The sequence below is a fragment of the Ursus americanus genome, chromosome 23, assembly GCF_024610735.1.
Source record: "Ursus americanus isolate L20-20 chromosome 23, mUrsAme1.1.p, whole genome shotgun sequence".
Classification (NCBI taxonomy): domain Eukaryota; kingdom Metazoa; phylum Chordata; class Mammalia; order Carnivora; family Ursidae; genus Ursus; species Ursus americanus.
Window position 1 is genome coordinate 42,978,179 of NC_142149.1, and position 13,905 is coordinate 42,992,083.

The window sequence follows — 13,905 nt, forward strand, 5'->3', positions numbered from 1 at the left end:
CATGACTTAAACTCACTTAAACATGAGGTGAACTTTGTATTTCGTATAACCAGACGGTCAGAGGTAGGACACATCTAAAGATGGTTGTTAATTCAGTGGTTCAGCAATGTCACTAAGGACCCAAGTTCCTCCTCTACCCTGCCCTCCTTGGGGCTGGCTTCATCCTTAGAATGGTGGTAAAATGGCTCTAGGTGTTCTATCCAAACATAAGAATACCTGAAGAAGGAGAGAAAGTCTTCCCCTGCCATGCGGTGAAGTCCCTTCCTCGGGTCTGATTGACCGGCTTAGATCGTGTCCCCACCTCAGGACCAGCAACAGCCAACAAGGGAATGCCGTGCTCCGACTGGCTGAGGCTAATTAGAATTCACCGGTAGGTTTAGGAGGGATCAGCTTTTCCCCAGCATCTGAAGACCACATATACCTAAATAAAACCAGGGTTTGGGCTGGAAAGAAACAGAAGGCAGTGGATGCTGGGAGGCCAAAGCAGCGCCTACTTTGAGTTCTCAGTTTTCTTGTAAAAGGAAGTGTAGGGCCTTAAAAAACAGTTTCTGCAGTTCTTTACCAAAGAGAGAATAAGCCGGGGGCGCCCTGGGTGACTGTCTGTTAAGCATCTATCTGACATTTTTTTTAAAGATTTTATTTATTTATTTGACACAGAGAGAGAGAGAGACAGCCAGTGAGAGAGGGAACACAGGGAGAGTGGGAGAGGAAGAAACAGGCTCCCAGCAGAGGAGCCCGATGTGGGGCTCGATTCCAGAACGCCGGGATCACGCCCTGAGCCGAAGGCAAATACTTAACGACTGAGCCACCCAGGCGCCCCTATCTGACTCTTGATTTCCGCTCGGGTCATGATCTCAAGGTCATGAGATCAAGCCCCACGGTGCGAAGTCTGCTTGTCCCTCTCCCTCTTCTCACCCCCTCTCGCACATGCTCTCTCTCTCTCTCTCGAAAATAAGTAAAATCTTAAAAAAGAGAGAGAATAAGCCTAATTTGTCCCTCTTTTTTTTTTTATTCACAGCTCCTTCATTCCCAAGTTCATCACCCACCTCTTCAAGTGCAAGCCAATTAGCATGGTGGGAGCAGAACAGGTGAGATGAATCTACCAATTCAGAGCCTTTTTCTTACGGGTTTTGTCATAGGTCAAACACAAATCTCTCTAGTAAGGATTTACTCTGGAGAAATAAAATTGCTGATTTCCCCTGTTTGGGGAGCTTAATTCATCCACTTATTTAAGCCATTTTTGTTGAGCGCCTACTACCTACCCAGGCATTATGCAGGGCGCAGGTGTCCCGCGGGGAACAAGACAGAAAAGTTCTGTCCTTCGTGGTACTCACATCCTAGTCAGAAGACAGATAAGATATGAGTTAACAAATAAATGAGAAGATAATTTTACCGTAAGTATGCTAAAGGGTATAAAAGTAGGTTCTGTAGGGGCGCCTGGGTAGCGCAGTCGTTGGGCGTCTGCCTTCGGCTCGGGGCATGATCCTGGCATTGTAGGATCGAGTCCCACATCGGGCTCCTCCGCTGGAGGCCTGCTTCTTCCTCTCCCACTCCCCCTGCTTGTGTTCCCTCTCTCGCTGGCTGTCTCTGTCAAATAAATAAATAAAATCTTAAAAAAAAAAAAGGTTCTGTGGAAGAATATCTTAGGGGCATGAGGGAGTAATGGCTTTTGATTGGACGATCTGAGAAGGCTCCTCCGAGAGCTGGTGCTTGAGAAGAGTGCGGAGTAAAGGGTCCAGGCAGAGGGAGCAGCAAAGGCTCTGATTATTTTGGATCCTGTAGTAGCTGGGCAGAGACCACTTGAGAGTAGAAAGCAAAGAAAGGCTTATCTTTTCGGTACTGAGACGCTATTCACTTCCCCCAAGAAGCCTTCCGTGATTAACCCCGCTCTGTTCACTTGAATTCTGTGCTTCAAGACATCTCCACACCCGTTGTATCACCTCAGCCCTGATGAGTTACCTGCTGCAGCGGAGTCACCTCTTTTCAGCCCCCACCTATCCAGACGGTCTGAAATTTGAGCACCTTGAATTTGGAGAACAGTTTACCTTAGAAACAAAAACAGTAATATTCAGCCCCTAATTCTTGACAAACACCTATTCAGATACAAGCTATGCACGTACTGATTGTAAATGATTCTCACATGTTCATTAAAATAAATCCTCTCCAGACCTCTGTGTAGCAACATTTAACCTGTTTGGGTTACTTTTTGTATTTAAAAGAACTCCCAACAACATTTTTAAGCAAGACTGTATAATTCAAGACAATTCTGTAAATCCTGCTCTTCCATCAGATTAGTCGGCTTGGTAGAGGCTCAGCTGTTTCCTGGCTCCGTGACTTGCCCTCACCCTGGGCCCTCAGCGTTGCTGACCCGAGTCATGTCTCAGGAAGACGGCAAGTTGGCATGTGCCCCAGTGCCTCATGGATCTCTCATGAAGCATCAAAGCCAGAGATGTAATAGCTGTGAACATCAGAAATCTCTTGAATTTGATACGTGCACTCTGTTTTTATTCTCCTTTTGTGAGGCCATCGCCTCCCTAGCTTATGAAGAAGCAGTGTGGTGTGAGCACGAAGGTCCTGGGGTCCCGAATCATGTAGGTGTGCAGCTGAACCCTGTCTCTGCAACATAGCAACTGCTTGTCCTTCAACAAAGCTGCCAGCACATTAGTTTCCTCATCTAGAAAATGGGGATGATCGTGGTACCGCCTTACAGGGCACTTGTGAGGACTGAACAGGGCGGTGCACATCAAGTGCCTCGTGCAATGTCTGGCTCATGGAAGCCCTCCACAAATGCCCGCTCTTCCTGATCTTGGCTTTCTCAAACCAAGAACATGACTTTGTTTCTGCTTTCAGTACCCGCCTCGCCTGGTAATGACATCTCGTTGCTACTTGCTGCAGGCTATCTGGCTGACCAGCTTTAAAAGCGGGAGTCAGAAGTATTGTCTCAGAAAGCTTCCTGGGAGGTTGCATGGATCCAGACAGCCACTGACTGCATAGTTTCAGTGTTTTGAAATTCTTGACTCTTGGATGTCATAAGCATCGAACTAATTCTCTCCGTTGAAGACAGCAGAAGATTGCCCCAGCATGTCTCCAGTTTCATTAGTACCCGTTCACTGGGAATTCATTCTGTCCACCTCACTATTGTGTCTCATCAGAGAGGATGTGGAGTAATTATCTGTATGTATTCAAGAGAAGCTTTAAAGTTAGGAGTTACTAACATTCTGTCTCTAGACTTGATGAAGCCCCTGGAACATGAAGTTGGCTCACTGGGAGCATGTTCATGAGTTTGCAGCTTTGCCTGGGCCATGCTAGCTGATTTAGTGTCTAACAACTATGATATTTTCATATTGTCACATAAATCCAATATCATATCTATGTTCCTCAGATTTTCTCTTCTTCAAAAGAATGTTAAAATAATCAGCTTGGAGTCAAAGCCTGTATCCTCAGAAAAATAGCAGTTTGGCCAGTATTAACTTCTGCTTTGAGATGTGGATGAGAAAACCATCTGTGAAGCTGGGATTTTACTTTTGTTCACAAGGCAAATGGGAGTGGGTGGTGAAGGAGCCCAGCCTGGAAGAGGACACAGGTGGGAACTGAAGGGCACGGTGACCCTGATGGATTCCCACATGAAGTTCAGGTGTGGCCAGGTCCACGCCTGCCCCGAGTATCTGAGCTGAGAGACACAAGCAGTCCTGTAGCAGGCGGCGGGTTCCTGGGGCAGCAGGAGCACAGGAATCAGGTACCTAACAAAGACTGCGGCCGATCCTGACTCGGGCCTTGCGGCAGCTCTAGTCCAAACTTTAACAAAAGCTGTAGGATTGAAAGCTAAGGGTTAGCCTAATCGCAGCTGCCTCTGCTCTGCCGCAAAGGCACTAGATCCTAAATTTAGATTATCTTCAATACTTGTGCCGAAAATAGGAAGACATTTTCCCGCTCTTTATTCTCTTCCTGATTACTACATAAAGTGAATTATCGATCTGTGCACGCCAGAGTCCTCTTGAGCAATGGCAAGGGTGCATGGAACCGAACCGTACGACATTTGTAATGCTTCTTCCTAGATAGTGATCTTTCAGGGAATCTTATGGGATTTGCAGGGTTATTAATTCGTCTTACGGCGATGGCATCTGTGACTGAGCACACAGGAGAAGTAGAATCCATTTGTACGAACTTACCATAGAGGAAGCAGCACAATGTGGTGTGAGAAAAAGGACCCCAAGACCTGAGGTCCAGTCCTTACTCTGCTGTTAATGGCCCCTGTGATCATGAGCCATGGCTTCCCTGCTCTAGGCTGTTTCCTCATGTTTATTTTTTTTTTTTAAGATTTTATTTATTTAGGGGCGCCTGGGTGGCACAGCAGTTAAGCGTCTGCCTTTGGCTCAGGGCGTGATCCCGGCGTTGTGGGATCGAGCCCCACATCGGGCTCCTCCGCTATGAGCCTGCTTCTTCCTCTCCCACTCCCCCTGCTTGTGTTCCCTTTCTCGCTGGCTGTCTCTATCTCTGTCGAATAAATAAATAAAATCTTTTAAAAAAAAATTTATTTATTTATTTGACAGAGAGAGGGGGAACACAAGCAGGGGGAGTGGGAGAGGAAGAAGCAGGCTCCCAGCGGAGGAGCCCGATGTGGGGCTCGATCCCAGAACGCCGGGATCAGGCCCTGAGCCGAAGGCAGACGCTCAACGACTGAGCCACCCAGGCGCCCCATCCTCATGTTTAAATAAGAGCACTGAATCAGACTCTCACATGCCCATTCTAGATCAGTCATATTATGTATGGAGTTTGAAATATTTTGAGCCTGTGAAGTTATTTTCTTTTCCTTTATATTATCTTCATATACATATTGACCTCGTTTTTATTGTGGTAAAACATACATAACATTAAGTTGACCATTTTAACCATTTTTAAATGAATAGTAGTGTTAAATACTACTGTTGTGCAACCATCTACCTCCAGACCTTGTCATCTGCTTAAACTGAAAGTCCATCCCCATTAAACAGTAACTTCCCATTCCCTCCTGGCAGCCACCATCCTTCCTGTCCCTGTGAATACGACTGCTCTGCGTACCTCATATGAGTAGAATTATACAACATCTGTCCTTTTGTGTCTGGCTTGTTTCCCTTAGCGTGTCTTCAGGGTTTATCCATGTTTGAAAATTTCCTTCCTTCTTAAGGCTGAATAATATTCCATCATATATACGTGTGTGTGTGTACACTACATCTTGACCATATTGACTTTTTAAGAATTCACATAATTCAAAACCATCTGGAAAAAATACTTAGAGCAAATTTAGATTTTTTTTTTTTTAAAGCCCAAACACCAAGGAAAAGGAAAAAGAGAATCAGGTAGTACACGCATAATGGCAGTTGGAAAAATGAGGAAATAGGATGGTTCTTCTTGGGCATAGTTCTCAGTAAAACCTAAGTGTGGCAGCGTGTTTCTACGCACTCCTTTAAATAAAAGCAAGTGGATCGGTAACAGCGCGATACCCATGAGCGACAGATTTAAAAGCACCACCACCACCTCAGCAAAGTAGGACTAGCAGTAAGGTGGTTGAATCTGATAAAGATTTTATACAGAAGCTTAGGAGAGTGTGTGCATTACAAGGCAAAAGGATTTATCCATTCGTCAGAATTAATTCAGAATCGTACATTTCAATATATGTACATTTTACTTCAGAAAAATTAAGTGAGGGCTACAGAGCACTGACAGCAGGGTTTCTCCCCTCTGCACTGTCGACATTTCGGGCCAGGGAACCTTTCGCTCTGGGGCTGTCCCATGCATTGTAGAATGTTCAGCAGTGCCCCTCACCACTACCCACTAGCTGCCAGCAACACCCTCCCGATTTTGACAAAGGAAAATGTCTCCAGACATTGCCAAACATCCGAGCACGAGTGAGGGTGTAGCCAAACCACCCCCGGTGAGAGCCGCTGGATTAGAGGCATAGATGCAGCGTGATGAGAAGGACAGTGTCTTTGGTGATAGCAGCTGCCTGGCGGGTACATAAGGGGTCCTTATACTATTCTGTGTGCTTCATATATGTTTAACCCTCTCCATAATAACAACATTTACCAAAAAAAATAACAGTGGTGTTACCCTATTCATGAGTAAGCCAAAATAAAATTTTCTTTTGAGAATTGACATAAAACCCCATGCTTCCTGAAATTAAACTAGCTTCCTTCTAGATTGATTGTAGAACTTACGTTCAGGGGCACCTGGGTGGCTCAGTCAGTTAAGTGTCCAACTCTTGACCTCGGCCCAGGTCTTAATCTCAGGGTTGTGAGTTCAAGTCCCATGTTGGGCTCTATGCTGGGTGTGGAGCCTACTTAAAAAAAAAAATTTTTTTTTAATTTTAAAAAAATTTGAAAGAGAAGAACTTATGTTCAGGAAAACTGAACCTTCTCCTTCCAGTTTTTGTATGCACGTGCTGCTGCCCCAATCGTGAAGCTTTCTCCCTTTTGCACAGAACTTTTCTCTTTTAAAGAGCTTTTGGAATATCTTACCTACCCAGTCACTCACTTTTCTGTTTCATTAAGCCGTAGCCCACCTTGATTTCTGTGAGACCATCCTGCCCTCTGAGAGCTTGAAGCCTCTTCCACCACTCAGTCAAAAGGGTCCTCCCGTCGTGCCACACAGAGTAAGGAGATGCAGCCACACCCCAGAGGAGTGTACAACCATCAGCAGGGTCGCCAAGGCCCTGGAGATGGGAGGACCAAGCAAACCTGGGAATGAAGGAATCAGTTAATGAAAAAAAAATTGCAATAAACATGCTTAATGGTCAAGTATAGAAAGATTTTCTCTTCACACTAGGAATAAGATAAGGATGTCTGCTACCACCATTTCTCTCTAGCCATTTCTCTCCTATATTGCCCTTGAAGTTCTGTTTTTCAGAACAATAAGACAAAAAGGAAATTAATTTTTGAAGAAATAAAAGATAGGTACAGATTAGAAAGGAAGAAGCAAAACTGTCATTTTTCGCAGAGAATATGATTATAAATGACAGTATCCCAAAAAATCTACAGGTGAACTATTAGAATACAAATTTAGCAGAGTTGCAGAAATAAGGTCAGTATTAAAATTATTTTTAATATTTTTATATACCAGCAACAAATAATTTGAAATGAAAAAATTTAAATGAAACCATATATAGTAGCATCAGGAAACAACCCAGGAATGAATCTATCAAAAAAATTTCAAGTCTTCTACACAGAAAACAATACAATATTAACAAACATTAAAGTGGCAGGATAGCTCAAGTTCATAGATTAAAAGACTCACTATTAAGCAGATGTCAGTTCTTCCAAAATTAATATCTAGGTACAGTAAACCAGCAAGGGTTGGATTGGGGGGAGTGTGGGAATGTGGGTATAAATCAATAAGCTGATTCTAAAAGTTCGGTAGAAATGCAAAAGACTTAAGAATACCTAAAACTTTTAAAAAAGAACAGAGTTGGAGGATTAAGTCTCAGGATATCAAGACTTACTTTAATGCTATCGTAATTAGGGCTGTGGGGTAGACCAACAGAACAGAATCCAGTTCAGGAATAGACCCACACATAAATAGACACTTGATTTATGACATAGTGGCACTGTAATTCAGTTGGGAAGGGATGGTCTTCTCAATAAATCATGTGGGGTAATTGAATATCCAAAAGGGAGAAAAATTAATGACCTTTACCACACACCATATACAAAAATCAGTTCCAGCAAGGACATAGAGAAACTGGAATTCTCCTTCACTGCTGGTGAGAATGTAAAATGCCAAAATTTTGGGAAGCACTTGGGCAGTTTCTCAAAAAGTTAAACATAGAGTTACCATACGACCCAGCAGTTTCACTCCTAGACACATACCCAAAAGAATTGAAAAGGTACGTTCACATGAAAACTTGTGCACAGATGTTCATAGCAGTATTATTCATAATAGCCAGAAAGTAGAAACAACTCGAATGTGTATCATCTGATGAGTGGAGAAACAAATGTGGTATAATCTCACAGTGGAATATTATTCAGCCGTAAACAGGAATGCCACAACATAGATGAACCTTGAAAACATTACACTAAGTGGAAGAAGCCAAATAGAAGAGGTCACATGTTATATGATTCCATGTGCATGAAATATCCAGAACAGGCAAATCTAAAAGAAAGTAGATTCATGGTTGGTGAGGGCAAGGGCAGAGGAGGAACGGGATGTGACTGCAAAGAAGTGGAGTTTCTTTGTGGGGTGACGACATGTTGTGGAACTAGATAGTGGTTATGGTTGCACAACCTTGTGAATGTACAAAAAAAACCCACCTGAATTATACTTTAGAAGGGTGAATATTATTATATATGAATTGTATCTCTATTTAAAAAAAAAAAAATTCCAGGTGGATTAAAGCTCTAAAAGTGAAAAATAGGAGCGCTTGGGTGGCTGAGTCGGTTGGGCAGCCAGCTCATGAATTTGGCTCAGGTCATGATCTCAGGGTCCTGGGATGGAGCCTCACGTCAGGCTCCACGTTCAGCAGGTGTGTCTGCTTCAGGATGTTGTTCCTCCCTCTGCCCCCCCTCCCACTCACTCGTGCTCTCTGTCTCTAAAATAAATGGGTAAATCTTTACTTAATAAATAAATACCTTCTAGGGATGTGCCTTTATCTTCTTAAAGTTGTCACTAGTGATAGTCATGATGCCCCCAAGATGTATAGGAGGCTCTTTTTTTTTTTTGTTTTTTGTATTTATTTAAGAGGAAGGGTGGGGATAGGGGTGGAGGAAGAGAGAGAATCTTAAGTAGACCCCACAACAGCATGGAGTCTGACACATGGCTCCATCTCACAACCCTGAGATCACCACCTGAGGCAAAATCAAGAGTCGGACGCTTTACTGACTGACCCACCCAGGTGCCCCTTTAGGAGGCTGTTTAAGGAATGAACCCTCCTGGGGCGCCTGGGTGGCTCAGTTGGTGAAGTGACTGCCTTCAGCTCAGCGATCATGACGATCACAGGGTCCTGGGATCGAGCCCCGCATCGGACACCCAGCTCAACCAGGAGCCTGCTTCTCCCTCTGCCTGCTGCTCCACCTGCTTGGGTGCCCTCTCTCTCTCTCTCTTTCTGTCAAATAAATAAATAAAATCTTTTTTAAAAAAGAAAGAATGGAACAGAACAACCCTCCAGAGGTTCCTGGGTGGCTCAGTCAGTTAAGCGTCCCACTCATGATTTCGGCTCAGGTCATGATCTCAGGGTTGTGAGATCGAGCCCCACATTGGGCTCCGAGCTCAATGGTGAGTCTGCTTGAGATTCTGTCCCCACATTCTGGCCCTCCCCACATTCCTGCTCGCACATACTCTCTCTCTCAAATCTTTTTAAAAAAGAAAAAGAAATGGGGCGCCTGGGTGGCGCAGTCATTAAGCATCTGCCTTTGGCTCGGGGCGTGATCCCGGCGTCCTGGGATCAAACCCCACGTCAGGCTCCTCCGCTGTGAGCCTGCTTCTTCCTCTCCCACTCCCCCTGCTGTGTTCCCTCTCTCGCTGGCTGTCTCTCTCTCTGTCAAATAAATAAATAAAATTAAAAAAAAAAAAGCTTTAAAAAAGAAAAAGAAATGAACCCTTCAGACTTTCCACACCTGGGCGGTGGTGACCTTCCACAGACAGCGTGCTGGCGAGCCTTGTACCCCAGTAGCAGTGAACAGCATGAGCTGTATCACCCCAGAAGTTTTCTCTGAGGCTCAAACAAATTTGGCTGATGTCCACTTCTTGCCCAGTGCTTCATGCCTAAGGAGATGAACTATTAGCTATTTTCAGAGATGAAAACCAGCAGATTTTCATGATAAATGGAGCCTTTCACCTGCACTTTCCACAGACAGCTGCAAAGTCTGTCAGACTAGCTTTTGCCTTTTCTGACCTCATTGCTTTTCGTAAAACCTGAGACCAAGGTTTCCATCTGTTCAGCTGTCTGGTGAGAACAAAATTTTATTGTGACTGGCCAGGGACTGAAAATGTCATATCTCTCAAGATACGAGACCCAAAGAATTATGTCAAGTTCATTCAAAACTCTTCCTGTCACTTAAGACTATACAATTATTTATGCATATAATATATCTCTGGGAAGTAGGAAGTATAGAAAAAGTAGGAAGTATCCCCATATGTTTTAAAACATTATCATTTTTTCCCACCAACAAATAATGCTAAGACATGGCTTTGATTTTGACGAGGCTCTGAAAATTTGCTGCATGGAAGATAAAGTTGAATCCTTACCAGGCATCGAATAGCATACTAAAAAAAAAAAAAAAAAAGGAGTGAAAGAGAATGTCAAGAATACTGGCTTAACACTTAGCTTGGTCAGATCTTACCATGTTCCCACATTTGCTTTAGATTGTTTTAATAAAGTAAAGCATTACAGTTATTACTGAAGCCCCTGTGTACCCTACCCCACCATTCCCCTCCCTCCATGCCCAGAGTTAACCATTATTTTTATTTCGATTTTTAGCATTCCCATGTGTATTTTGGTATGTTGCATCTGTATATATTCTTAAATTATATGTGATTTTGTTTGCATTTTAAAACTTTACACAAATGGTACTATACATATCATTTCCCAACTTGCTTTTTTTGCCTAACAGTTTTTTGAGACTTACCCATGTTGATGAATGCTGTTTGAATTCATTCATTTTAATTTCAGTGTCATATTCCATTGCATGACTGTGCCACCGTTCGTTTATCCATTCAGCTGTTGATGGACATTTAGATTGTTTCCAGTCTTTTTTGTTTTTTGTTTTTTGTTTGTTTGTTTTGGGGGTTTTTTTTGTGGGTTTTTTTGTTTGTTTCCAGTCTTTTGCTTTTACAAACAGTGGATGCAGGGAACATTTTTCACATGGGCAAGAATTTCGCTAAAGGATATAGGTGTGAGGGTCGGGTTATGGGTTATGCACATCCCCAGGTAGGAAAATATTACTGGATTTCCCCCAAAGTGCTTTCGTTGGTACTCTCACCACAAGTGTGAATTTCACTGCACCATATCCATGCCAACATTTAGTATTATCAACCTTCTTACCTTTGTCTCTCTGATGATTATGAAACGGTATACAGCGTGTGGCTTTAATTTGCATTTACTGGATTACTAATAACGTTAAGGATCATTTGAGATGCCTCGTGAGCACTTCTGCTTTTGTGAATTGCCTGTTCAAATCTTTGCCCCACTGTTGGTGTTATTATTGCTCTCGGGGTCGCTGATCTTTTTTTTGTTGCTTTGTAGGAGTCTTTATATACGCTGAGTATTATTCCTTTGCCAATACTGCACATACCCCTTTTCTGGTTTGTGTCTTTCCTTTGCTTATGTATCTCTTGATACAGCCTCATTTTAACGTAATACATTTTTCGATCTGTCCTGTTTCACATTCTTCTCTACCTATAAGTAATAAGAAAAAAGCTCTGTATTCTTAAAGTTTTTCTTTTCATATCTGTGTTTTTAACCTACCTGGGATTTAGCATGCTTATTCTTTAGAGGCGTGTATTGGGTTCCCTCTGAGCAAGAGCAGCAGTCATTTCTAGTGAGCTCTGAGAAGTGTTCTGATGCTGGGCTCCTCGTATAGGCCTCTAGCAGTCTAACCTCACCTCTCCTATGCATGCTTAGGTACTTTACTCTGTAAGCCCAAGGCCTTTTCAAAAAACAGATACTAGGAGAATTAACAATCTTCATTTCTGGAAACCAAGAAGAGCCCAAAATGCCCTAGCAGTTGAACGACTGACAGAGCTTTGACTAGCCACACTACTGCATGGAGTTGTGCTTTCCTCAGTGTAACTTCCTCACCAGTTTTTTAAATTCAGGCTTTATTTATTTTAGAGCAGTTTAGGGCTCACAACAAAATTGAGGGGCAGATACTGAGAGTTCCCATATGCCTCCTTGGCCCCACAAAAGCATAGCCTCTCACCCATTATCAATAATTGATCCTCCACCAGATTGGTACATTTGTTCCGATTGCTGAACCTACATTGACACATCACCATCGCTCAGAGTCTGTAGTTTACATTATGGTTCACTCTTGGTGTTACATTCTGTGGGCTCAGACAAGTGTATAATGACCTGTATCCATCATTATGGTATCGTACAGAGTGGTTTCACTTGCCCTAAAAATCCTGCTCTCCACCTATCCATCCCAGCCACCACCCCAATTCCTGGCCACCAGTGATCTTTGTACTTTTTCCATAGTTTTGCCTTTTCCAGAATGTCATATAGTTGGAATCACACAGTATGTAGCCTTTTCAGATTGGCTTCTTTCACTTAGTAGTAGGCATTTGAAGTTCCTCCGTGTCTTTTCATGGCTTTATAGCTCATTTCTGCTTAATGCTCAATAATATTCCATTGTCTGGATTACCACAGGTTATTCAGCTACTAAAGGATGTCTTGGTTGCTTCCCAGTTTTGACAATTATGAATGAACCTGTTAGAAACATCTGCGTGTAGGTTTTTGTGTGGACGTAAGTTTTCAGCTCCTTTAGGTAAACACGTAGGAACACTATTGCTGGGTTGTATGGTAAAGTATGTTTAGTTATTTAAGAAACCACCAAACCGTCTTCCAAAGTGGCTGCCATTTTGCATTCCCACCACCAAGTGAGAGTTCCTGGTGCTCCACGTCCTCATCAGCGTTTGGTGTTGGCAGCGTTCCGGATGTGGCCATTCTAATAGATGTCTAGCGATATCTCATTGTTTTAATCTGCGTTTCCCTGGCGACATACAATGTGGAGCATAATTACAAATGCTTCTTTGCCATTCGTGTATCTTCTTTCATGAGGTGTCTATAAGGTTTTTAAGGGCCCATTTTTTTTAACTTATTTATTTATTTATTTATTTTAATTTATTTTAAAGATTTTGTATATATTCATTTGAGAGAGAGAGACCAAGAGCACCAGTGGAGGGGAGAGGCAGAGGGAGAGGGAGAAGCAGGCTCCCCACTGAGCAGGGAGCCCAGTGCGGCCGGATCCCAGGAACCTGGAGATCATGACCTAAACTGAAGGCAGATGCTTAATCATCTGAGCCAACCAGGCGGCCCTTTCACTCATTTTTAAGTTGGGTTGTTTTCTAATTGTTGAGTTTTAAGAGTTCTTTATATATTTTACATAACAGTCCCTTATCTCGTATGTCTTTTGCAAATGTTTTTTCCCCAGTCTGTGGCTTGTCTTCTCATTCCCTTGATGCTGTCTTTTGCAGAGCAGAAGTTTTTCATTTTAATGAAGTTCCGGTTATCACTGACTTCTTTCATGATCACGTCCTTGGTGTTATGTATAGACAGTCACTATACTCAAGGTCATCTGGGATTTCTCCTGTGTTATTTTCTAGGAGTTTTCTAGTTTCGTGTTTTACATTTAGGTCAGTGATCCATTCTGAATTTTTCTGAAGGGCGGAAGGTCCTTCTCTAAATTCGTTTTCTTTGCATGCGGATGTCCAGTTGTTCCAGCACAATTGGTTGAAAAGACTGTTTTTGCTCCACTGTATTGCTTTTGCTCCTTGGTGAAAAGTCAGTTGGCTGTATTTGTGGGGGCTCTGTATTCTGCTCCATTGATCTATTCGTCTGTTCTTTCACCAGTACTACACTGTCTTGATTACTGAAGCTTGATAATAAATCTTGAAGTAAGGTAGTGTCAGTCCTCCAACTTTGTTCTCCTCCTTCAATAATGTGTTGATGATTCTGGGACTTTTCCTTCTGCATATAAACTTTAGAGTCGTTTGTCAACACCTCACCATTTTTTGAGAACAATATTTCTAAGTTATTCCAAGTAAAACATTGACGTCTTCTCCAAACGTTTATACCATTGTCAAAATTATAATCACATGACCATTAAGTCAATGGTGTCTCTCATTAATGAGTTTATCTTACCTTTAGTTGGTTATTCTCCTGTCCATAGCAAAGTACAGGGGGGATGGGAGAAAGCAGCGTCACAGGGCCTTAAG

At 42.8% G+C, this 13,905-nt stretch overlaps 1 protein-coding gene across 3 annotated transcripts in view; it reads left to right on the forward strand.

Annotated features, from left to right (window-relative positions):
- Positions 1 to 13,905, forward strand: part of VPS53 (VPS53 subunit of GARP complex) — a 136,304-nt gene that overhangs the window by 114,566 nt on the left and 7,833 nt on the right. For all 3 annotated transcript variants that reach the window (XM_045773639.2, XM_087854667.1, XM_045773641.2), the window contains one exon: positions 1,019 to 1,088. In XM_045773639.2, the coding sequence (XP_045629595.1) occupies positions 1,019 to 1,088 (70 nt within the window). The remainder of the gene's footprint in view (positions 1 to 1,018; positions 1,089 to 13,905) is intronic.